Source organism: Apostichopus japonicus, chromosome 18 (assembly GCF_037975245.1).
Source record: "Apostichopus japonicus isolate 1M-3 chromosome 18, ASM3797524v1, whole genome shotgun sequence".
In the NCBI taxonomy this organism is placed as follows: domain Eukaryota; kingdom Metazoa; phylum Echinodermata; class Holothuroidea; order Aspidochirotida; family Stichopodidae; genus Apostichopus; species Apostichopus japonicus.
Genome location: NC_092578.1, coordinates 6,229,635 through 6,255,624, shown reverse-complemented (window position 1 = coordinate 6,255,624; position 25,990 = coordinate 6,229,635). Strand labels below are relative to the sequence as shown.

The 25,990-nt window shown below is 37.4% G+C and overlaps 1 protein-coding gene across 6 annotated transcripts in view; it reads right to left on the bottom strand.

Annotated features, from left to right (window-relative positions):
* LOC139958744 (voltage-gated inwardly rectifying potassium channel KCNH6-like) overlaps positions 1-25,990 on the bottom strand; it is a 149,954-nt gene that overhangs the window by 8,472 nt on the left and 115,492 nt on the right. For 5 of the 6 annotated variants that reach the window (XM_071956048.1, XM_071956053.1, XM_071956049.1 and 2 more), the window contains 8 exons: positions 19,604-20,011; positions 16,277-16,670; positions 14,907-15,106; positions 13,713-13,965; positions 6,667-6,860; positions 3,836-3,883; positions 1,464-1,551; positions 352-576 (listed from right to left, as the gene is read on the bottom strand). In XM_071956048.1, coding sequence (XP_071812149.1) covers positions 352-576; positions 1,464-1,551; positions 3,836-3,883; positions 6,667-6,860; positions 13,713-13,965; positions 14,907-15,106; positions 16,277-16,670; positions 19,604-20,011 — 1,810 coding nt within the window. The remainder of the gene's footprint in view (positions 1-351; positions 577-1,463; positions 1,552-3,835; positions 3,884-6,666; positions 6,861-13,712; positions 13,966-14,906; positions 15,107-16,276; positions 16,671-19,603; positions 20,012-25,990) is intronic. The other variant, XM_071956050.1, reaches the window with a different exon arrangement.

Sequence of the window (25,990 nt, the reverse complement as noted above, 5' to 3'; positions counted from 1 at the left end):
TCATAAAATATGAGCTACTAAGGTTTAATAGAGACTGTGACTACACGCAAAGTGGGAGTTTCCAAGTACTCGATATTGCGCTTCGGTGTACACAAGAACTAGCGTGTGACTGTTCTAGGAAGTGAAGTACAGAGCAATGTACTTTACTAGATGGGAGCTGGAAATTAAAAAAAGCCATCGCCATGAAATACATAAATGAAGTTTGAGACATATCAATTTCTGATTCCAACTTTGCAGAATCAAAAAAATTTAAAAATAAATAAATGGATTTGAATCCAGGCACTCTTTGTACTACAACACTGGATAAATTACTCATCACTATCAATATAAACGCATGTCATCGCCACTCACCAGCTAAGGCACTCAGTGTTCCTTCCTTGGGAATGGGGTCATCCGTGGGGAAGGTAGCAGGCGTCACGTCCCTACCGGCCAATTCTGGGGAGAATTCCAGGATGCCCGTCCCGCATTCGTCGTCTGACGAGTCCATCGATGCTGGTATCATCTTCTCCTGTTGCTCTCCTCCTCCGCTGCTGTTCCTCGGTTTCTTGACTTTCCTTCTCTTTCCATCGGAAGTGCCTTTGTCAGAATTGTTAAGGAGTGATAAGCAATGGTATTATTGACATACCTGTCAGATGCAAATGAGTATATTAAACATTCATTTAAAGAAACAGGGGGGAAAGGGAGGGAGGAGGGGGGAAAGGGGCATGTGGAGGGAATGATTGGGAAATGTGGCAAGAAAACCAGCCATGCTAAGTTGTTCACAAAAATGGTTTAAAAGGTTATTAAAAGTGGCAGAAAATGCTATAATAACTTAACTGTGAATTACAAGAGAAATCACAAACTGTTGGGAATGACATGAATGTTAAACTATGACTTTGGGCAGAATTTTAATATATTTTATAGTCAAAGAAAAAAAGAAAAATGTGAGTGCTAGTTAATGTTTCTATAGCTACTCAAGTTTATGGTTAGACTCTGGAGTGCTCCTTTAATGCTAAATTGACTATGAGCTGAGATCCTCAGTGCAGGCCTAAATATTAAGTTAATCCATTATTTAATAAATTCCAGTAACTCCATCAAAACATGTCATTTGAACTTTATATATATATATATAAAAAAAAAAAAAGAGCACCCTTAGATGACATTCAACACAATTTTTCCTTGGCAATTTTTTAATGCCTTATAGATATGTCACTTGAGGCCATAAAAGTCTTAGTTTTTCCTTTCAAGCTTTGTGTGACATCTGTAGAATGACCAAATGGTCTGTTCTTATGTTACATATTGTCCAGTCATTTCAATGGCTGTTTAAAGGGTCATATTCTTAAATATTTAAAAAAAAAAATTTTTTTTTTATGGAAATACAACCTGGAAATGTAGTAGTGTTTTAGTTTTTAACTGCTTTACAACATGTCAAAATAATTCGTTTAAGGGGCTAAAGGTCATCCTTGAAGGGGAACAATACTTACCACTTCTGTGGTACCTCGGTGGCTTCCTCTTGGTGTCTTCCTCGCTCTCCCCACCTGTACTGTCACCTTGTTTGACTCTAGCATTCTCCTGTAAATCAACAACGATGTAAAACATTACAAAAGTTCACATTTATACTTGTACTTGTAGCGCACAGATTGAAAATAATTGAGTTATTATTAGCAATTAAATCACAGCAAGGATATAAGTGGTAGCTAAGTGCATACCAAAGGGTATTAATTTGGGTTATAGCTGTTTGCACAGCTATTTACTTATTAATCTACAGACCACCCAGTTTATAATGATGGAACTAAAAAGTATCTTACACAGATGCATTTATTTTTACGTCTTTATTACTCTGCCTGATTTCAGCAACATTAATCAGCCAGTGGTACAGCCCAAACCAGGGTTGCCTGTTTGGCATTTAAAAAGCCAAAAACGAGCGGAAACAATTGGCGTTTTTCAAATTTCATTGGTCGGAGGAAAATGTAACAGCATTTTGGCATTTTCTTAATGGCCCACCGATTTGAGAGAAACAGTAGCTGAAAATTCTTACATTCCCCCAGAGAATATCGACTTCATCCATATCATGTTGTTCAGAGTGTTTATAGGCCTATGTGTCGGTATTATAAGACATTTACCTTTTTTATAAAACCACATTTCACTCCAAAATGTTCAGCTTAAAGACCCACATACAGGGTAAATTATAAATAAAAAATAAACAAGTTGGCCTTTTTTCCCCCACCCGATTTGGCCGGTGCATCATAGGGAAACTGGCAACTCTGGCCCAAACCAGTTCGAGATGTGAAAAACCGGGGTTTTGTTATTTTTTTCCTTTTATCATTTTGTCCCCCCCACCCCCCCCTTCTCGTCAGGTTAACTTGTCAAACTTGACTTCTAGGAAAAATGAAAATGATTTAAACCATGACCAATTTGCAGCTCAACAATACACACATGTTATTGGCCATGTAATACCAATGGTGGGGAGCTATATATATTAAAATATATACATAACACAACTACAAGGTACCACATTAGCATTAGATCATAGATATCTTTGAGCAAAGTTAGTTATGACATGTGTTATCAGTACGAATCTTATTGAGAAATGACCTCCAAAGTCTGATACTCTATAACAGACTCTAGATAAAAACAGTGAGGACCATGTAAGGGAAATCAGTGGCTATCATAAACAAAAATAAAAACAAGACATGTGATTATCAAATTGGATACCACATTTATTGGCATTTTTATGACTTTGTTTGGTCCGACAACGCTGTATATTTTCTGCCTTGGTGAGATGTAGACATAGCAGAATACTACCGTAGATTAAAGGGGGAGGAGAGAACTTTTTAATTAACATACGGCTAGCAAGAAAAGAAATTCCCAGGTAAGTTTTTAAACTTGCAAATGAACAAGGTTTTTCTGTTTTTGTTGGTAAACACAACACTATCATTGAGTGATGTTTCTCCTCTAGATCCCGCTCAGTTTCCCATTTCTTAGCTTTTTCACATTTTTTTTTAAGACAAGGAGTTAAGATGTCCAGGACCATAGCCAGGCCATGGTACAGGAGGCCCTGAGCAGACTCTGGTGGCCCACTATCTGACCCACCATCATATGTAAAAAAACTTGACAAGTTACAGGACATGACTATCGTGCCCCTCCTTAAAATATTTTTAAGTGCCCCTCCTCCTTAAACTGTTGGTGCCCGCCAACAACTCAGAATTTCTGGCCTGTGGGCCTGGAGACAACACTCAATTTACGTTCAGAAATCGATCTTCTGATACAATTGTTATGATCTTTCTGACACAAACAACATTCAAACCATGCACATGCGATTTAAGATTAAAGGCAAAACCAAACAGTACTGGTATAACAACAATTTGGACACACCTATATGTGCATAAAGTAACTGCAAGCATGAAAAAAAAAATTAAAATCAACGTAACTCAAAAAATGGTGCAATGAAGGTGGCTTGTTTGCTATACAGAAATAGTTATTGCCTGAAATTTATTTTAAGTGAATTTTGTTTTCAAACTCACTACGGAAGAATCAAGGAAGGCACTGATACATTTTCGATAATGTTTAATTTTTTTTTAAACCATAATATTACACGCCTTTTGTCTCTACAAAAATATAAATAAACAAACTCAATACACAGCAGTACAGATGAGTAAAACTTGAATATATAATTTTCAAAGAAAAATTAGAATTTGTTAATATCAACAACTACCAAAAATTAATAATAGCAGTATTAAAACTAAGAAAAAAAAATAGCAAAAAAAAAAAAAAAAAACCTCTGATAAATGAAAGAAGCAAAAAGAGATTTTGGTGAGAAAACCTTTCGACCCCGTGCACATTGAGATAGTCTTACCACTCCTACAAATTGGTAACAGCCTTCCCCTTGAGATCGATACGCATACTACACAATCAAAGAGGAGCACAGAAGAAATAAAATTTTTAGGTCAATGTTACATCTACAAATATGAAAGTAAGAAGTGGTAAATTTCTCAATATCAGTAAGAGAAAAAAAAAATTAGACTGGTTCCTTATAAAAATTATCTGAAGGAAATTTTTGATGTAATCAAACTGCAACATTATAGTGTAACCAATAAAATAATGAGACAACTTTGAAAGATGTTTTTTTTTTTGTTTCTCCTTCTTTTTAATATTCTTTCTTCTCTTTTTGGGGCCAAGCCACAAAGGATGAAATTAAGGGAATTCTATACAGAGAGAAAATGTACATGTTTTTTTGTCGATAGAAAAGTTTTGATCATGCTATCAAATTGTGACGAAAGGAATACATTGAAGCTGAAAAGATGAAAAGGGTGGAGGGACTGGGCACTCCATGAAGCTGCTCTGAGAGAAAATGTTCCAAAAAAACAAAAAAATAACAAAGACCAAACAGGAAAAAAAAAAATAAAATATAAACATGAGAATGAAGAAATGTTATGCAAGCATGTCTGAAGTCTTTGAAGAAATGACACAATTAACTTGTCCCTTTAACACATTCTGCAAGAAACAACAAAAACAGAACCATACAGAAGAATTGCAAGCTTCATGAGATGACAATGTCACCTCTTCCCCTCTCCTTAGATGGTTTCGGACCATTAAGTCCGTTCCCAATCACATTCAACCCGAGGCAGTTTTTGTCTTTCATAATTTTGGAAAGTGTGATGTGAAGAGGAGACTTTTAGGAGACAAATGATGATGAATACTGACAAGAAGTAGCTGCTCCATAATTAATGCAGACAGCAAACGGTTTACAATTTCATCTAAAGCTGTCTTTTATTTACGAGATAGAGATAAGTAAGACATACAGCCAAACCACAAAAAAAGGGGGGGGGGTTGGTGACGAGGGGGCATAGACATAATACTATAAACTACCCTGTCAAATGTTGACTGTATTTTGAAAGGCTGCCATATGATACAAACTAGTTAAGAGAACATGAACTGATATGACACGTTGTGAAAGACAGGTAGGAGCTTTAGATTTAGTTTTTGGGAATATCGTCTCAGAGACGTACGGCAAGAGCTGACAGCTGCCTGCATGGACACACAAGTAGAGGAGAGTTCTGGGTGTTCAATGTACTGGTATCAGGGATGATTTCCAGTGGTTTATGATCGTTGATATAAACTTTCTTGTCCTGCAACTATTGAGCTGATACAATCAGGCTGTCACATATCCTGTAAAAATATTGAACTACACTGCATTCTGGGCATAGAAATGGTGGGGTAAAGAGCAATACCAACCACCACAGACTTAGCACAATATACAGGTTTACAGTAAGTACACTAAGTATTAAGGTCAGACATATTGTTTCTCTGACAACACTGGCAAATACTTTTCTGTACTTTTGGAGAATTTCATCAACAATTCTGATGTAGTAGTCTGCTTTTGATAGTAGCTTGCTGCTATCAAGTTTTGAAGAGAATGGTCTCATCGTGAGAGACGATAAATTTGTTTTGCCTTTACCAAGGAAACACTGGGCCATAAATTCATACATAAACTTTGTCAGTGTGAAAAATTGAGTAACTTTAGTCGTGAATTTTTGTGCGCATTATGCATGGAAGGCACCAATCTTCATTTTGGCATTCTGACCAAGTTAAAGGTCATTATTGGCCCCAAATATGCTAGAAATTCTGATAATGGTCTCCCATGATTGAAAATTCAACAAGTATTTTCATTCCAATGACATCTACAGTTTTATAAATTGCCAAATCTGGGCAAAATACTGATAACCTCCAAAGACATTTCCACACATAATTGCATACGTCCATAAAACATAAGAGACCAATGTGGCATTCCATCAATGGGGATCTCCTGCCTAATTCCAGCTGAGGGCCGGCATGTCATATTGGTCGTAACGTGCATCATCTCCACCCAGCGCTCACAAGCATGTGTGCAAGTATATTGGGTAAACTTGGACATGCATTCACTCTGGATGATTGACTCCTACCTCCACTTTTGGCAGTTTTGTCGATCGAAATACGCAACTTGAGGCTAGCTTAAAACAGCATGTATGAGCTGGAAATTCTGACAAATGGTTCAAATGATCTCTTCTGCAAAAATTACGAATGACCATATGGTGTTCAACTCATGTTTACCCCTATATGCTACTGCTGGTGATTCTGTGTCATTCGTGCTAAAAAACTCATAGAAACAGTTTGTCAAGTTTTTTTTCAAAGATAGTGTAATTGTTTTGACTTCTTCAGGTTTACACCTTTGAAACTTTTGGCCTAATTTCCCTCATCCATTGTGGATGAATAACCTTATGCTTCCTGCAACAGTGGATTGTATCACACATTTGTATAACAGATAAAAATGCAGCTTGAATGTCTTGTTCAAATGTACCTTTCCATCTCCAGTAGATAGCGGTACTATCACAGTGCATCAAGCATGACCCACAGTTTGGAGGGGTTAACTTGGTAGTACCGAGATATTCAATAACAAGGTCCCCCCATTGTCCGTTGCCCTAGTGAGCCACATAGACATTCTTGGCGAGCGACATTTAAGAGGACAGAAAGACAAAAAGATGGACCCATTATGGGAACAAAAGCAGAGAGGTGGGCCTGTTGAGAATGATCTTTTCTGGTTTGAATTTACAACAAATATTGCTACATTCAAGATCAACCACAAAGCTTTAAAAATGATTTGCTTCAAAGTCAACACGAATGCCTATAATTTAAGAAAATGCTACTTACATCTCGTAGGTCAAAGGTTATCTCCAGATTGTTCGCAAAGGTATGGTAGAACTCTGGGTACATGTCCAAGATTTCTAGCAGATCGTCCCGAAGTATTTTGTGCAAATCGCAGTAGGTGAGTGCACGTACGTTGCACTTGGATTTGCCCACCGAATGGTTGATGCAAGGATTCTCTCCAAAAACATCATCTTTACCTGTAAAATTACAAAATGAATCTCAGTCAAAGAGATGAGAAAGAGAGACCAGCGTATATATATATATATATATATATATATGCACTGTTGAATATTCATGATGACAGTAGCTTAATTTACCAAAAACAAAGAAAGAAAGATGGGCAGGGACTACATATAGAGCAGTAGCAAAGATCCTATGTATGTCAGAGTTTTCATCAAATCAAATCTTAGAACCATATATACATATATTGTAAGTGTTTCATATTAAGGGATTAATGTCTTTATCCAAGACACATCGACCAAGATATTTAATAGCTTTAACACTTCAATCTGAAAGGGGAAAAAATAGTAAAACTTCTTTTATGTTGCTCCTCTAATTACATTCAGGAATATCAGAATGTGATGTCTACATGTAGTATGATAAAAAACCTCAGCTGGTGACTGATCATCCTCTGTGAATAATACAAAAAAAGAAGCACAAGTCCAAGAAATGTTTGCAATCACAACTTCATCAACAAGAGGTGCCAAATTGAATTTGGACCTTTATAAACATTACACTACTTGCAAAATTCAATAAGGAACTTTCATCATTCAACTGATGTTGGTTTTTTTTCCATCTCGTGCATGTCCTCATAACCACCTTTCTCTTCTCGTCACTCGTGACGTAAAAAAAAGATTTGTATTTATGTTTCCAGTGGCTGATTTAATCACAGACGATTTCGAGAGGGACAGTGGCTGCATACGAGACAATTTTTCCCCGTCTGGAATCAAAACGAAGACCTTAGCCAGCCTTCCGTCTTGAATGCGCTCTGCATGCATATAGCCAGCTCCTTTTCTGTCAATGACGCTATCTATCGCAAGGACAGACTGAATGAAGGAATTCGAGACCTGCATACTCCGGAGAGTAAATATACAGGCTTTGCCCAGAGTGTTTGTAAATTTGAGTTGGATGAAATCAATACCCAATTTAAATGAGGCCTGGAATTGAGTCTTGTCAGTGCTTTACCCTTTGCATTAAAACAAAGTGAAAAGCGTTCACAATATGGAAAGCATTATCACAAAGGGTAGATCCATGAAAAGGGCCTGTGCCCCTTCTTCTGAAATTTTGGATGAAAACAATACCCAATTTAAAACAGGCCTGGAATTGAGACTTGTCAGTGCTTTACCCTTTGCAATAAAACAAAGTGAAAAAGCGATCAAAACATGGAAGCATTATTGCAAAGGATAAATCCATGAGGAGGGCCTGTGCCCCTTCTTCTGAAATTTTTTGGGTAGGAAAAAAAAATACAGAAACAATTTTGCTCAAAATAAGGTATATAATGGAAAAACTGTTGTAGCAATGTTTGCACCACAGGCATTCCTTCGTTTTTACCACTGTCAATTTGTGGTTGTTTTTGTAGTAATTTTGGTTATAAACTGAGAGCTATTTGCCTTTCTCCCTCTCTAGAAATCCTGGATAGGCCGACTGTAACCAAGAGTGTGAGTTAAAACTAGGAGGGTTAAGAATTATTACCTCACAGGTGACAGGAATGGTTACAAAAATAGGAGAGATGGTAGTATAATATTATTTTTGCTCTTATCAATCGGAAACATTTAGAGAAGCTAATACACCGGTAACGACGAGGGATGATGGGACGAGGAGAGCAAATGCCATCGGACGTAACATTTCAAAGCCCTCAAAATATTATTAAATAGATGATGGGACCTCCCCCCCCCCTCACTCTTGCCCAGGTCATGCAATAGGTATGACTGTACTCAAATCGATTGGACCGAAATCTGTGTCCTTTCATGGTGAAATTGATTTAAAAAAAAAAAAAATACGGAAATTACGCAATGAGTCTCCCCTATAACTTACAGTTTTAAACCTCTATGGATTCTACAGCTTGTATGCGAGAAACTTGATGAAATGGAAACCTGGGACTTGTGTAGCTTTATCTCTGCTTCTTTTGAATAATTTACAATATTTGTCCTTGACCAAAATATCTCTTACCTCAACACACAGTTTCATGTTCACTAAAGATACTGTTGCTGATTGTAATATTTTGAAGGTCGTATTTTTGTGTGTGTGGGTTGTAACTTTGTAATATTCCGACCAAACCGTATTGCATTCACACATTCACAGTTGATCATTAATCACTTTATCCAAATCACCAATGTTGCATATTTTGTGTCAAACAAGATTAAAGTAATATATCATTTTAAGAAAAAAAAAATTATGGACTGGGTTGAACTTTGAGTGAATTATGACCAAGCTATGTAGTATTAACAAATCATCCATTGTGCATAGTAACTGACTTATTTCATAAGATCCCAATATGACAGATTTTGTGTCCAACAATTTTATTTAATGTATTATTTTGTCACATGTGGAAACTTCTTCAAACATTTTGCGCATCCTGATGTAATTTTGGTGGACTTGGGTAAAGTAGATTATTATGTTTTCAAGTACCTTGTGTTATCTTTAAATGTTTTTTGTATTCAAGGTAAACTATTGGTTGGCAAATGCATGGAAATTGTATCTTCATAAACAGCAGTGGTGCATATATATAGTAGGATATACTGTGGTTTTTTGTAAACAATTTTTGCTTATACCTGCTTCTAATAATAATAATATATAATAATAATAATAAATACCATATATTAAAGTGCTGTTATCATGAAATAAAACATGCTCAAGAGCACTGTACAAAAGAACCAATACCTTGAATATAAAATTACCAAACTTAAGAAAACCTTAAAGTAATAACAACAGCAATAAAAGTAGAAGTAAAACATGCTCAAGAGCACTGTACAAAAGAACCAAATCTTGGAATATAAAATTACCAAACATAAGAAAACCTAAAAGTAATAACAACAGCAGTAATAGTAGAAGTAAAACATGCACAAGAGGACTGCACAAAAGAACCAAAACCTGGAATATAAAAATACCAAACTAAGAAAACCTAAAAGTAATAACAACAGCAGTAAAAGTAAAACCTGATAAAAGACAGGGTAATAAACCACAAAAAATAAAATAAAAAAATATAAATATACATAAATATGGGCACAGTAAAGTGAATAAAACAAAGAAAAGTGAATAAGATTAATGCCCATACTCGAGCCAAAAAAGATACGTTTTCAAGTGCTTCTTAAAAGTGTCAATATGTGTGATATTTCTTAAGTGATGGGGAAGAGAATTCCAGAGTTTAGGACCTGCAGCACTAAAAGAACAATCTCCATATGTGACTTTGTTAGTATGAGGAATGAATAGAGAAAGATGACTTTGGGACCGTAATGCCCTAGCTGGCGTGTAGCGTTTAACTAAATCAGACATGTAACTCGGAGATTGATCATTAAGAATACGAAAAACGTGCAGAATGAGTTTGTAGTCTATCCGGCGATGAATTGGTAACCAATGCAGGTCACGGAGTACAGGAGTAATGTGTTCGTAACGACGGGTTCTGGTGATGATTCTGGCAGCCGTATTCTGGACCCTCTGTAGTTTTTTGATTGAGGAGCATGACGTTCCATTCAGGAGAGCATTACAGTAATCGAGACGAGATGTAACCAGCGAATGGACAAGTGACTTGGTTACCTCCTCGTTAAGGGATGGACGAATTCTCCCGATGATACGTAATTGGTTGTAGCAAGACCGACTAATTAAATTGATATGGTTTTCCATAGACAAATATGAGTCAAATAACACACCAAGATTCCGTACTGATGACGAGGGTGGAATGACATCATTGCCCATTCTCAATGAAGGAAGGTGGATCGTTCGTTTGCTATGCTTTGAATGGAAAAATATCACGTCTGTCTTGTCATCGTTAAGCTTAAGCATGTTATCAGCCATCCATTTTCTGACATCTTCAAGACATGTCTCCAATATATGTAGAGGATTAATTGCATCAGGAGAATCAAGTGGCTTAAACGAAAGGTAAATTTGGGTGTCGTCAGCATACATATGGTAATCAAGGCCATGCTGCCTTATAAGATCGCCCAGTGGTTTAGTATACATGGTGTATAACTTTGGTCCTAGTACTGATCCCTGGGGAACACCATATTTAAGTAACAGAGGTGCAGATTTTATGTTATCAATGATGACGGACTGGCGTCTATTTTGAAGATAAGAAGTCATCCATTTTAAGGCGTTTCCGGTTATCCCATACACATTACGAAGCCGATTTAGCAAAATTGAGTGATCGATGGTGTCAAATGCAGCAGATAAATCCAGTAAAACTAATGCTACTGCCTTTCCGTCATCTATGTTATGCATGATGTCGGAATGTACCTTGATTAGGGCTGTTTCGGTCGAATGTAACTTGGTATAGGCACTTTGATATTTTTCTTGAAGTTCGTTGTCGTCCATGTACTGATCGAGGCGCCGAGCAACAACTTTCTCTAATACCTTTGACAAGATGCTAAGGTTTGAGACAGGACGGTAGTTTTCAAGGATATTCTGATCTAGGGTTGCCTTCTTCAAATGAGGTCGAATGTGCGCATACTTGAAGTTATCGGGTACTTCACCATTCCGAAGAGATATGTTTATCAGTGATGTAATAATCGGTAGTAGAGGCTCCAGGCAATCTTTGAGTAACCAGGTAGGAATAGGATCCATTTCACAGGATGTGTTACTGGATTTGTTTATAATGTTTCTAATCTCATCATCGGTTGCTGGATCAAAATTTGACAGATTGATCATGACATCGGCAACTGAGTCCCCTTCGACAGGCGTATCATGGCAGTTTATTAAATTGTCACGGATAGATGATATTTTGTTAACATAAAACTCACCGAATTGGTTGGCAAGCTCTTTAGCTGATGTATAACACGGAAGTAGGACGGAAGACTGTTCACCCAACAAATGTCGGGCAACCCTATATATGCCCTTCGTGTCTCCGCGGCATTCTGTAAGTTTACTCACATAGTAATTCCTGCGAGCACTGACCAAGAGCTTGTTAACAACTCTACATTGTTCTCTATAAATTTGACGATGTATTTCCAGACGATGCTTCAACCAAGTTCGCTCCAGCCTCCTACGTTCTTTTTTTGCTATATGTAACTCATCAGTATACCAAGGAGAATGTGGTCTAAGAATTATGGTTTTATGACACAGTGGTGCGTGAAGATCAATAATATCACGGATTCCGGAAGTGTAAGATGATAAAATATCGTCAATCGGTCCATTTTGAGCACAAAGATTTGTTGATTGATCAATACTCAATTTTACAGCAGCTATATCAATATCTTTCAGCTTCCTGTATGAGACAGTTTTCCTCACATTCGTTGGTTTCATGAAAGCAGTGTTAAAACATACCGCGAAATGATCACCTGACGGGTTTCCTTTGTCACTGAATAAACAGGGGTCTAGAACTGACATATCAGTGATGATGGTGCTGACATCCTTGGTGATAACGACATCTAAGGTGTGCCCCCGTATATGAGTGGGTACATTCACATGTTGTTTGAGTCCACAAGCATCAAGTATACTGTTAAATCGACGTGTATCAGGGTTGTCTTCGGTGTCAAGATGAAAGTTTAGATCTCCAACAAGCAGTGTTTCGTGTTGATTAGTGGCTAGTTTCTCAAGAAATAGTGGCCATTCATCAAAAAATGTACTCTTTTGCATCCCATTGCCTTTAGATGGAGGGGGACGATAAACAACCGAAAGGTGAAGGTTGGCAGGTCCAATATTCAAATTGCATTCCATAAATTCGAATTGGGTGATATTTTGGTTCCTTGTGGAATCCAATACTTTGAGCGAAAGTCTCTCTTTGTAAATAACTGCAACCCCACCGCCGTGGCGGTTAATCTGACGTGGTACATGTTTAATTTCATACCCAGTGGGAATTAGTTCGCCCAGACACGATCTGTCAACAGTTGATCCGAGCCATGTCTCAGTTAGAGCAACAACATCGTAATCGTGTGAGGAGATAAAGTCTGATAATGACATTTTATTTATTTTTGATTGATCTGGTATTTAGACTGCAGAAGCTAAGATTCTTTGTAGAAATGTAAGTCAATGATCTCAGCAACGGGATCTTTACCAGATTACCCTTTGTAATACTGGTGTGGTGGGTAATGACCGGCTCTCTATCTGTAATCCTCGTAGGAATCGATCTTTCTCGCGATTTCCCAGCAACTGTTCCCCTATGTGTAGGGGCTTTACTGCAAATCCTTAACAATTGAAGTTTGTTGTAAGTTGCCTTAGGAACCCGACACGACGATCTTGCGGAGAGTGCAAGTAGCTGCGTGCAAGAGTACCTTATAACCATCGTCCGTTTCGCTCCAGTGATTCCGTAGTGAGAGTAGAACAGAAAATTTGACAAATTTCCTTCGAATTTCACAATTTAAACAACAGAGAAAAGCTGCAAACTTTACAAAAAGGTTGTATGTTTAGTTCCCAATAACTTGTTACTAATATTTTGTATCGATCCGATTGAAAACACAGAAATATGACAAATAACTAGAGAGCAACTCTTTACAGTGGCAGCCGAAGCGCACACGAAAACTAACATAATGTAATCTTCCTATTGACAACCAGTGATAGAGAAAACAGAGGCAGAAAATGATAGTAACCAACAATCATTGTCTCCCCCAGCATCACCCCCCACGCCCCCCCAACCAACCTTTACAAAGTTAAACTAACAAAGTAAAACCTATTAAATATATCAATCCATACAAAGTACAAAGTAATAACCCTGTCCTGTAATTACTTAATATTTAAATAACCGTCAACAGGTATCCTATATATATAATTTCAGACACAACGTTAAACCTTCTTGAAACAAAACACTTATCGACGAACACACCCTCTGTGATGATCACTCTTAATTGTAGACCTGTGAGAGTGCAATCACTTAATCGGTCAGCTCTTCATAATACTCTTACCCAGGATCGCCAAGACGACGTCATCTTTGAGTATCTCGATGGAGCCTCTCGAGATGAAGTAAATAGCCGAGAGGACGTCGCCTCTGTGAATCAGGGTATCCCCGGGAGGAGCGTGGGTCGTCTTAAACCTCATGGAGAGGGCACGAAGACAACCAGGGCTGGCGCCTTTGAAAGCAAGGCAATTTTCGAGAAGATTCCGATTCAAATGGAGGCATATATCGGCTTGAAGACATTCTGGGAAGCTTTTTAGAACCTGGAGAGACAAGAGATGCAAAAATGACAGTTCAAATCTATGGACTGATTGAAAATCACTGAAAACAACAGAAACAAAAGAAAAGGATAACAACATCATGTTTGCTATTTTTTCAAAACAATTTGTTTCTCTTTTCTGTTGATCAAGATACATATATATATGCTTTATATAGAATACAAATCAAGAAATTCACCAGCAGGCAATATAAAAGCAATAAACCTCATTTAGTAGCAACCTTTATGTCTTACTATTTTTCCAATCGTAAATGTCAGCAGGTTGCCGGTAAATATGCTAGAAAATGACCTAATGGCTCCACATGTTCAAAGTTAAAACAAGCATGAAAGCATTTCCCCCTTTTCTGAGGCATTTTTAATGCTCCTCGAAGTATGAGAATGATTTGAAGGTCGAGAACCTGATGGAAAATTTTGAAAGTCGACTGGCAATTTTCTGCATGCTAAAAACTGAGGGTTATACCAATGGCATTTAAGTTTATATTATATCGTACATGATGCACAAAGCTTCTATAGTTTCCATAAATATTTTCTCCTTCGTTACAATTTGGAAGTTTCTGTGAGAGTATACTTGAGAATCAGGATCAGACCCAACCGGTGCCCCCTCCCCCCCCAAAAAAAAAGAGGAAAAGAAAACTAAGATCATGAAAAATGTTAAACACCACCAGAATGTTGATTATTTTTTTATTGATGCTAACATTTTGCCATACAGTGTTAGAGAGGCAATTCTGCCAGTCTCCTAAGTTTGTCAGTACAAGTCTATACTATCCTCCCACATCATGCTTCAAAGCAGTTCCAAACCTTTATCTAATAGAAACAAGATATTCATACAGCTCATAATATCAGAACCAGTGCTCTGAAAGTGTGACATGAAAATATAGAACATAAAAAAAAAAAAAAAAAAAATGTGTTCACTTGGTTCAAAATTACCATATTCATGTCAATGCCATTGGTGTAGGACCAAGCGTGCTGGAAGTATTCCTCCAGTCTCTGCCTGAGAGGGTTTGGTATTTGATGGAAGCGGATGAACTCTTTAACCCTCAGCATCTGGGTGTGGTACCTCGCTGTGCCCGAATAGAGCCTCTGAATAATGGCTGATACATTACCAAAGATACTGGCGTACATGAGGGCTGAGGAAAGGACGATGCAAGAGAACAGTTACAATCATGTTGAAATGGGTGGGGGACAAGTTTGTTTCTGAGAGGAAGAGGTGCGAGGGGGAGGGGGCTGTTGGGGATGATTTGTCGTAAAGTTACTGGAAAGTGATTTACATATAAGTCCATCTACCGATCAAAGGAAGAAATAAAAATTGCAAACTTCAGGAAAGAACACAGCCCGTCGTAAAACGTGACATTCTGATTTTCAATTTCAATGTTCATTTGCAGGCCGCCGCATATGGAGTGTCTTTTAAAAATTATAAGGCAAATTTTGTCTACATAGTGCTATAATTCGGCTATTCGTATTTATAAACGTTACATAGTATACATTACATAGTGATACGAGCAAGAAGAAGCATCAAACTTCAAGAGGTGAAGGAAATCTTAAAACATGTTCTGGTTTGGGTTACTCTGTCTGAGAGGCATATATATATATATCTAAGTCTCTTATGTGACATATAAGTGGCCTGAGTGTACCAAGCTAACAAGCAAGGAGCTGTCAAATGAAAAGGTCACACATGTATAACAATCAAGACTTGCTTGCCTTAAACTTGTTATCCTTGAAAGTCTTTCATTGGCCTACTTGTGGCAAACTTTACTAGACAGAATTCAGTATCAGTAAATCATGAATAAATCGGAATACATTCTTGATATAAACATACAGCCAGATGAGGTGGCAGAATAAATTCACCAACTTCTTTAATACAGCATAGAAACGTTTGACAGGCAAATTTTCCATCAATTTTGTGACGTTTACAGCTACGAATTCGGCAAACCAAATATAATTTTACCAAAGTCTAAATTTTACATAATTTTCACAAATTTCACATTTTTTTTTACAATAGACAAGTATCTATAAACATGTTCTTGTCAGAATTGAGTCTGAATCTGATACATATATTATTCTGAAAATTTTGATTTATTACTCGGCTGATCCATTTTTATGATTCGAAAAACACAATTCATGTGGAATGCTGATGAATATGTGACAGGTACACGACATGGTACAGAGAGGGAAGTTTTCTTATGAATATATATTGCTTTGTTTTCACGGTATGGTATATGGAACATAACCGTGTCATGGGAAATTTAAAAAAAAAAAAAATGCAAGAAAAATTTGACCAAGGGCCTAAATATACTCACATCCAATTAACATGACGCAAATGGAAAAGATCTTTTCCGTGTTAGTGTTCGGTGAGACATTTCCAAATCCGACACTAGTAAGGCTACTGAAGGTAAAATACAGAGCAGTTATGTATTTGGAAGTTAACGTCGGACCGGACGTGTTGTTATTCTGTTCGTAGGGCATGTGAGTCTGATTGGCTAAGTGATGTAGCCATCCGTATTTAACATTTTTCTGTTCCGCGTCTCCGATGGCGTACCAGATACAGGCCAGCCAATGGGCTATGAGGGCAAACGTGCACATGAGCAGCAAGAGCACGGCAGCTCCGTACTCCGAATAACGGTCCAACTTTCTGGCCACCCTCACCAGACGGAGCAACCTGGCCGTCTTTAGAAGTCCAACCAGGGTCGTTGACTGTAAGAGAGAAAGGAAAGCAAAAGTGTATTTTGTTTTGTTTTAATTAATATTTTAGTAGTAGTAGTAGTTCATGGAAATTTCATGATTAACTTTCGTTGCGACTTAACCACTCTCAGACATTTTCACTTCAGTTTTCTATGTCAAAACAGTAAACCACAACATCATCTATAAACTCAATATATTGGTGCAGTGTTATTGAACAGACAGAGAGAGTCTTCCATGGAGTTGGTACGACTGGTTTGTGAATTGGAAAAAACAGGTTTTTGAAATAACTTCCTTCACGACAGCTGCACTGCAGAGATGATGAATGGGGTGCCTCAACTGACCTCCACCAGCATTCGGAGAAATGGTCAGATGCGGTGGAACATTCTCCTCCTTCGTCAGAGGAGGACTAGGAAATTATATACTGCGACTCTGGGAGCAGGAATTGGGTGCAACCATCGACTTGAGAGACAATTATTTTATGGCACTCGATCCACACCTCCATGTTAATGGGAGGAGCCGATTGGCTTATTATTCACAATTCACATCGGATGGGCTATCCAATTTTGGAAGACCATTTCAGATGGGGACAAACTGTGGATTTCTCCTGGATGGAAAACCCAGCTTACTTTGGGAGACCAGGGAAATAACCCCCCACCTCGCAGACGGTAGATGTCATTGCTTTTTAATGTCACTGCCTTTACCCATCTTACTGGATTTTCAAATCAAATTGTTAACATATTAGCACTGTTCCCCCACTATCCCACTGAAAGGTCACTTCCCCCTTTGCCCTGCGTTCCCAATCTTTTACAGACTTTCATCGACTAGTATCAAATCGGTTATAGATGTTCTTGTAGTCAGCCTGTCCCTTTGAACACTTTTATCAAATTTAGCGTGTTAAAAATGTTGGGCCAATATATCAGAGACCTTAAAGGTAATGCTCATAAAACAATTAGTCAAGTCTCCCATTGGAACAACCAAAATGCAATTAAGGCTTTAAATTTAACAACTATGGCTTTTATTTAACAATCAATATATTTGCATTGGAAATTGTTTACCGATATAAACTTTGTGAGGGAAGCAATACTAAATTCACCGATAATTCTGGCTCTGTATAAAGATGACCTCGACTTTGAAAAATGTCACGTATGTCGTCGCTCGCAAAATTTGAGAGCGGTTAAAACACCCAAACTAGGATTACAATTGCAAGTCATAAATCAACATCAAACTGTCCAGCGGTGTGTTTACTGTTTATCGAGTATAAAACAGGTCACAGGGAGAGCTCCATGCGCTCTGTCACTATTGACACTGTCTTGACTGTCTCAAATTTCTTTGTGCATCCTGTGGTACTTGAATATATTTTGGAATTTAATTCTATAGAAAGAAGGAGCTCTTTTCTGCTTCTATAGTCGAAACGATGATCAATTCACCGGGTAGAATTCGAGATCATCGTCTGATGTAGATGAACATAACGGCTCATCCTTGAACGTCAAGTCGAGTTTCTCCCAAATAAATCAATTGAATTGACTCGGAGAAACGTGATCACACTTTTTATTTTAATTAGGTATGGCAGGTTTTGATGGAAGAAAAGAGGGCCCACGCAATCGGATGAAGATTGCCTTGAAAGAGACATCTAAGATGATGGTATGTTGTAATAATGTCACAAACAAAAACCAAACAATTTCAATGTCTAGACAAGACACATTTTAACTTTCTTGAGATCCTGTGACATTCAATTACGTCAAAAATGAGCAATGATATATGTAGGGTGGCCTCTCAGATATTAAGTAAACTTAAAAACAATTAGGGCCCCCTCAACTTATCATCACAGATCTGCAGGAAGTCAAAGGCTTTTTTTTATCAACAGTTAAATCGTGTCTCAGAGAGAATTTTTTTTTACACAGTTTGGAAAAATAAATCAACATGCAAGTCACTTTTTTAAATGATTAAATTTTCCCAGGTACCACATCCATACCCAACATGAAGAAACGAAGCTAGGAAGATTAACTATAGTTCTTTAGCGGAAGCAGACATATCTAGGCTCCACATGCACTGATTAATTCTGTCCATGGTAGTGAAGGTTTTAATCAATTCTCATATTTATTTTGTTTTTAAATGTAGAAGTGAGCAGATTTATGATACGTGTCATCAATCATGGTTGAACCTTATTCAAAAGTGCAAAATGATATTCAGAAAATGTTACTTAAACTGAGAATCCCTCAGCAGATATTAAAACAGCTTGTTAAACTAATAACATGTCTGGTGCAGTGACGTTCTATGTTCAGTGCATGTTTTCTCTAAGAAAATTCAGCGAGTCACAGATTGATATTTTTTATACACAAGATATGGATCAATATGGCAAGAACATTCTTAATAGGTCGCATGTACCACTGTGTCAACCTGCCAATGCTTTTATCAGAAGAACATCAACATGTTAATACCTAATATCAACAAGTTCATACCTAACATCAACAGTTTAATACCTAATATCAGCATGTTAATACCTAACTTCAACATGTTAAAGGAATTGTCTGGTGGGAGATTTTGATACATTGTCCTCATACTTCTTATGTTTCTCTTTCTAACCATGTGAAAATTGTTTAAAGTATATTTGAAATATCCATCCTAAACGTTCAAAAAATTGTTTCTCTGTCAAATGCAACATTAGCATTTTCATATTTTGAAAACATGTTTGGAAAATTATTTATCGTTTTTTAAGGTAACTTCTAAGGGCTACCAGACAATTCTTTTAACACCTTCCATTGTGCCAATGACTAAGCTATCGGCGAGGATGCAACAAGATAGGAGTCTTCGTGTAATTTGGGAGGGGAGAGAAGGGAGGCGGTTGATGTGTGCGAAACGAGAAGATACTTTTAATGGACAGAAAATGGTAATACTCTTAATTGCTTGTTTGTTGATTGTTTTTCCCCCTATCTTTTTGTACGTACCTGATCATTTTCAGCCGACTGTAAGAGCAAATCGAAAGGAATCGCAGCGACGACGTCGATCAGAAACCAGCCCTTGAAGTAATGAACGGCAATTTTACCCGGGTGGGAGACGACCTCGTCGTTTTTATTGACGTACGTGGTCCTAAAATTGATGAGGATGTCGATGATGAACATGACGTCCACGATCACGTCCACGATGGTGAGGGGTGACGTAGGGCTGCTCTTGTCCATCGGGGAGAGGAGAAATGCCGCATTGTAAGGCGTGATGATGGCGGTGTATATGACCAGGAGCAGGATGATCCAATCCCAGACGGCCTTGAACGGCGAGTAGTGGAGGATGGTCCATCGGTGGATCCGTGGCGATTGGAGCTTGTATTCTGGAAGAACGTCAGGACCAAGGGATAGTACCTTGAATAGACAGAGAGGAAAGACAATATTTCATTAACATAGATTAATTAGTATTTAAGTGAAAGCAAAAAAAAAACACCCTGTTGTTTGATAAAATTCCCTACCCTCTTCCATTAATCCTCTCTTTGTCCCTCCACTGTTTATCTCCTACCTCTCCTCTTCCCCTGTTGGTTTCTTTCTTTCTTCTCTCCATCCCTTGTCTACTTATCCCATTACATCTATCTCTTTGTGGATCACCATGCTCATTAATCTGTCTGTATTCTGTGCGTGTTTTTGTACCTTCTGTTACTGTTACTTTTCGTTTAGCCTCTGAAGAAGATCCTGCTAGGATCGAAATGTCGGGCTAACTTATTTTTACAGATTGATAAAATAATTTGAAGCAGATTCAAATAAAAGCAAAAAGTATGTGATTTTTACGGTACAAAGATTATTAATATTGTTGGGGCATTCTTTGGGGACAAGTTTCCTTAGCTGCTTCTGAAGAAACCAACATCTACAGTGTAGCAGTGTAGAAAAAGTGGTACTGCGTAATTCCAATATATTTTGTGACACTGCTGCTTTTGATAAGGATCTTCCCTCTAATTGCTAAAATTAGCTTTATCTTATCTCAATCACACATAAAAATACACAAAAGCATCGCTTACAAGTCATATACCTACCAACATTGGTGTCAAGGACAATGTCCGACAAGGTTTATATAAATCATTTATATATTAAATATTTTATAATATGCAGTTTGCTTCACTGTCAAGAACTCTTGCCATGGTATAAAATAGTGATTCAACATGGTGTGAGGTACACACAGGTGGAAGAGCTGCAGGGGAGTGGTGGGGGGGACCTCAAAATAGTACCTCCATCCCATAAATAAAAATTATCACTAATTATGATTAAAAAAGTACACTTTTTTTTATTTTACTAAAAGATCCCTTTTTTTGGTAAACTTTGATCAAAATTAACACAAGGGTAATGAAGAAGCGCTGTGTTGTTGAAAACAAGTGAAGTTCTTTATCATTTCTCATAATTATTTCTGTTTTAGATCTGCCTTAAACCTTCCTCATGCTCTCTGTAATCAAGGGTGGAAAATATTTAAGACAAAGAAGAAGAAGACAGTTTGTAATTTTGTTAATATGCGAAGATTTGTGAAAGTAGTATGAGCGCATGTGTTTATGACCACTACCAGTACAGGAAATATACAGTGTAATGCTCTATACATGTCAATTTAGCCATAGAACCAAGAACTAAAACCCTTCTCCCTCGCACTATACCCAATACTATGTCTAGATTACACCCATTGTTCTCCGCCACCTATCATAAATGAAGTGTCACATCCTATCTAACTTGGCAAATACCAGACTTATGAGCAGATAGACCTGTTAATTTATACTTGTGTATTCATTATTATGCCACTAGTGGATGCATGCTGGCACAAATTATAGGGAAAATTCAACTGAGAATCCTCCCCACCAACTTATTCTGAAAGAGCAAATAAACTCCACATGTCAATGGGAGTTTATGAATCTGATACAAATTGTATTAGATCACAGTGATCCCACCCCATCCTCTCCCCCCCCCCCCTCTTTTCCTCTCTCCATTTATTCTTTTATTATAGATATAACTACCCCATGTGTCTCATGTCAATTGTCAGAAACATCTTTCCAAACAGGTGAGGGAGTGATTGTATCAAACTTACATCAAGTGACAGATGAGCAGTGATTGCATAGATATTATTTAGTTAGCTAGGAGATGTGCCTCTCATCGAAAGATGCAGCACATCTTCTGAAGATGACCCACATTCTATTCACAGGGTTTTGGTAAGGCTATGAAAGTCAAACCAAATAAATTTGATTGAAAATTATTTGAAAAAAATCTGTAATTTCCACTAAGTTAAATTTTTAAGATAATTGAGATATTCCTTAATAATATTCTATACCCAAATAATCTGATGCAGTTTGTTAGCATTTTGCTTAATACACAGTTTATGATTAGTTCATTTTCATTTTGTTTTTATTCTCTTTCATTATTACCACAAAGAAAAAAGAAAAATTACATAACTCAGATATACTTTTGCATATGTTACATTAAATGTACATGTAGTCACTTTCATCATGCAAATTAGAAATGTTCAATTTTATTTTAACATTTTCTTCATGTTGTAAACTAAACTTGCCTATATCAAGCCTAATGAACTGCATTTCCGAGGAGACTTTGATGTGAAACTCAATACATTAAAAAAACCTACTTTAACAAAAAATCCTCTAAGATATTTCTACCTCTCTCTCTCTCTCTCTTTCTAAATATTTCATGAAAACTTGGTCAATACAATTGACATGACTAAGAGAAGCTCAAGTTTAATTTCATGCCACACTTAATATCAGTAAATATATATATATATATATTATATACATACATACATATATATAGAAGGTTCTACTCCAATATGATGATTAATGTACACGATAGCTTTTTCTATTTTTTTTTTTCTTCTTCGATTTTGTCGATTTGTTCTAGGTCAGATGCATCAGAGCTTAGCTCTAAAATATCAACCATAATTTTCGACAGAAAGAAATGTAAACCTTTTGAAACCAATTTCATTGATGCATTTTTGTTTCCTTTATGAAACAAATTCTTTCTCTGTGTCTTTAATCTGCTAGAAATTCCCTATTTTTTGGAGGATTTGTTCAAGAATATAAAGCTTGCAACATTAAAGGACACTGTTAAAGCTTGTAGCTTTAAGCAGAGTGCTACCATGACAACCAACTTGCATTTGCTCCACAATGAAGCAAACAACATGTGCTCCCAGGCAGTCCATGTAAAAGAAAATGAATGTACCACACTCATCTTCTGAAGATTCAACGACAATTACGGTCTTCTAAATATGCAGTTGTACATCACATCTCTCAAGTGTCACAAAACCAAAGGGAAAACGGGGGGAAAAGAGGTATTGCATATTTAACCAAAGTAAACAGACAGTATCCCCAAAAAATGTTTTCTTTTAAAATGATTTAAAAAAATTACGGGTTAGATAGACAAACACACTTAGACTATTTGTGATCTGAATGACGTCAAAATAGCATTTGTGGAGCACAGCTGGGGTACCATTGATTTTACTCTCAATTTAATATCAGCAAATTAGAGATATTTTTAGCTCCGATGTAGCACAGGTGAGAATTAAACAGAGGAACAGGGGAGTATGGGAATTGACCGTACTATGTCATTGTGTAAACATGACACTTAACAATTTGTGCTGGCAATATGTATGGTAAATCGAATATGCTGGCTTTTAATTTAACTGGTTTTGATTAGGTCTGCACCTGTATAAAATATTTCTTTCTAAAAACAGGAACAGAAGCTGTCAATTTTATCGGTAATATTGTCAAGGGTGTCTTGCATGAGAACAAACTTTAAAAATAGAACCACAACTACTATAAATAGACAGCACACTCTGGAAATTTGTGCAGGTAAAATTTAATATTCCAAGTGATTCGTTAGAAGGACAAAATCTTTCTTCTCCCCTCTCTTTTGTCCTTCTATTGACTCATTTTAAGTAGCGATACCAACCAAACTTTTCAGAGTGCATTTTTTTTACTGGCACCCTGACAACTTCTCACTTGACATGTGACTTTGGTAATTGTAATATAAATTTAAAATTATCTTTTCCTATAAAAAGGTAACCTTTATATATATATTACTAATGATAGTTAGTTCACTTGACTTGTACACCTTACAGGAAGATAGAAAGATTGTACTTTATTATTGATGTCATACACTGTATATAGTCTCTAATAACCAATATAATTTCTACACTCCACACTCAATCAAATACTCACTAGGAGAAGAAGCATATCATCCTCTCCCTCCATCCCCTCCCTCTTTCCCCTCCCTCCGTCCCCTCCCTCCTTCCCGTCCCTCCTCCTCCTTCCTCCTTCCCTCCCCTCCCTCCCTCCTTCCCCTCCATCCTCCCTCTCCCTCCCTCCTCTTGCTCCCTCCTTCTCCTCCCTCCCTCCTTCCTCCCCTCACTCCTTCTCCTCCTCCTCCCTCCTCCTCCCTCCCTCCTTCCCCTCCCTCCTTCTCCCTCTCTCCCTCCTATACCCCTCCTCCCTCCTTTCCCTACCACGATCACATTTCCTCCCCCTCCCTCCTTAGCTCCCCTCTTGTTTGACTCAGCTCAAAGCAAGAGGAAAAGTGTATTCACCCCATCAGAGTAACGCTGATCGGGCATCCTGCCTATTACGCAGTGGGGTTTGCATACATTAGCAGCCAGTTACGTTGTACAAACAAACACTCTCCCCACGTCGTCTTCGAGTAACAGAATGCTCCGATCGATAGAACACGCTTCCCATCAGCCAACCTTGGACAGCCCTTTCCCAGCCCCGAGCGGGAGTATTTTCTATCTTCTTCCTATATCTACTCTGATCTAATTTGCTACCAATCCACCAATCACTCCTGTCTTGACTTTCCCTAATAAGGTGTCGCAAATTCAAATGATATTTACCAGAGGCCTGCTCTGCGTATATATATATATATGTGTGCTCCGTTCTGTACCATAGGCCACATCTTTGGCATGTAGGTTAATTTAATTTGTCCATTTCTATTAAATCGTTTGCTCCCTCTTGACTTCATTAGTTGCCATCAGTAATAAAAAAAAAAGAGTTCTTGTTATGTAATCAATGGGCAGTGACGAAATGGATTAGGCATGATTCGTGTAGGACATAAATGACGTAAACTGATACGAGTAGGTATATATATATATATATATATATATGCGTTATTTCAAGAATGTATCATTGTACTGTGTATGCCACAATTACGTATCTATTTTCCACCTACTGCCATACATGTGCACTGTTTGTTATTACACACCAGGAAAAACAATTTATGCCAATTAACTAATACATTATTATACTAGGGAGTGTCAAGTTTTTTTATGTGTGTCCTGTTTTTTCTAAATAATATTGCGGTAAACAATTTCCTTGGTTTATAACAAAACAGTTGATAACAGTTACATTCAGCACATTTGAGGAATATTTAATAGTAAATTTAAGTGGAATTTATTTATTCATATTTTGCAATTATTATTGTGAAATACTCTAAGATAGCAAATTGATAAATAGAAAGGGTGGTTCATTGGTCTTAGGATTCCCAGACTGAAACGTTTAATTGTTTCAATTTCTGGGAATTATTTTGAACTTTCTCTTGCAACCTCCAAAAAAAAAAAATACTGCAAACTTTTAGCAGATTTGATCTCCCAAAAACTTGGACAGCAATACTGCATGCCTTAAATTAATAGGATGGCCATTAAAAGCAGAAACGGCCTAATTACAAAAAAAACATTTCTATCGAATCATTTACATGGGTGCAAGGGCGTAGGAACCGGGGGGGCTGGGGGGGCGCCAGCCCCCCAGTGAAAAATGTGGAGGGGCCGAAGTATCATTCCACCCCCCCGCTTCGCAAGTCAGAAAACCCCTTTTTCATTTCCAAATGAGAAAAAAATCTCATTTGGAGCACCAAATAGCATCTAAGGCCAGGTGAAAATACAAAATTAAGTTTACAAAATGGAGTAGGTGTTGAAGTGTGCTATATTGCACCAAATTGCATCTGAGACCACCTCTTAGACCCCTCCCCCAGGCCGGCCATCAGTCTTCAGCCCCCCCACTCAAAAGTACCTTCCTACGCCACTGCATGGGTGTGAATTATATTGGAAGAACCTATAAAAAAGCAACCATACTGAGAGACATGATGAATATTTGTAGCCAATATGAAGCAAAAATAGTAAGATATTAGGAAATTAAAGTACTCTTGGTTATTTTCCAGAATATATATGGTTTGATGTACTCTACTACTTCAACCACAACAGCACATGCTCTTTTATTAAATAAAGAGAATATTTGTCTATTGATCAGTGTTAAGTTATATAGCTGGGCTGTTTCACACATACTGCATTTATGTTGGTTGCAAACCAGCATGAATTCAAACATCTAA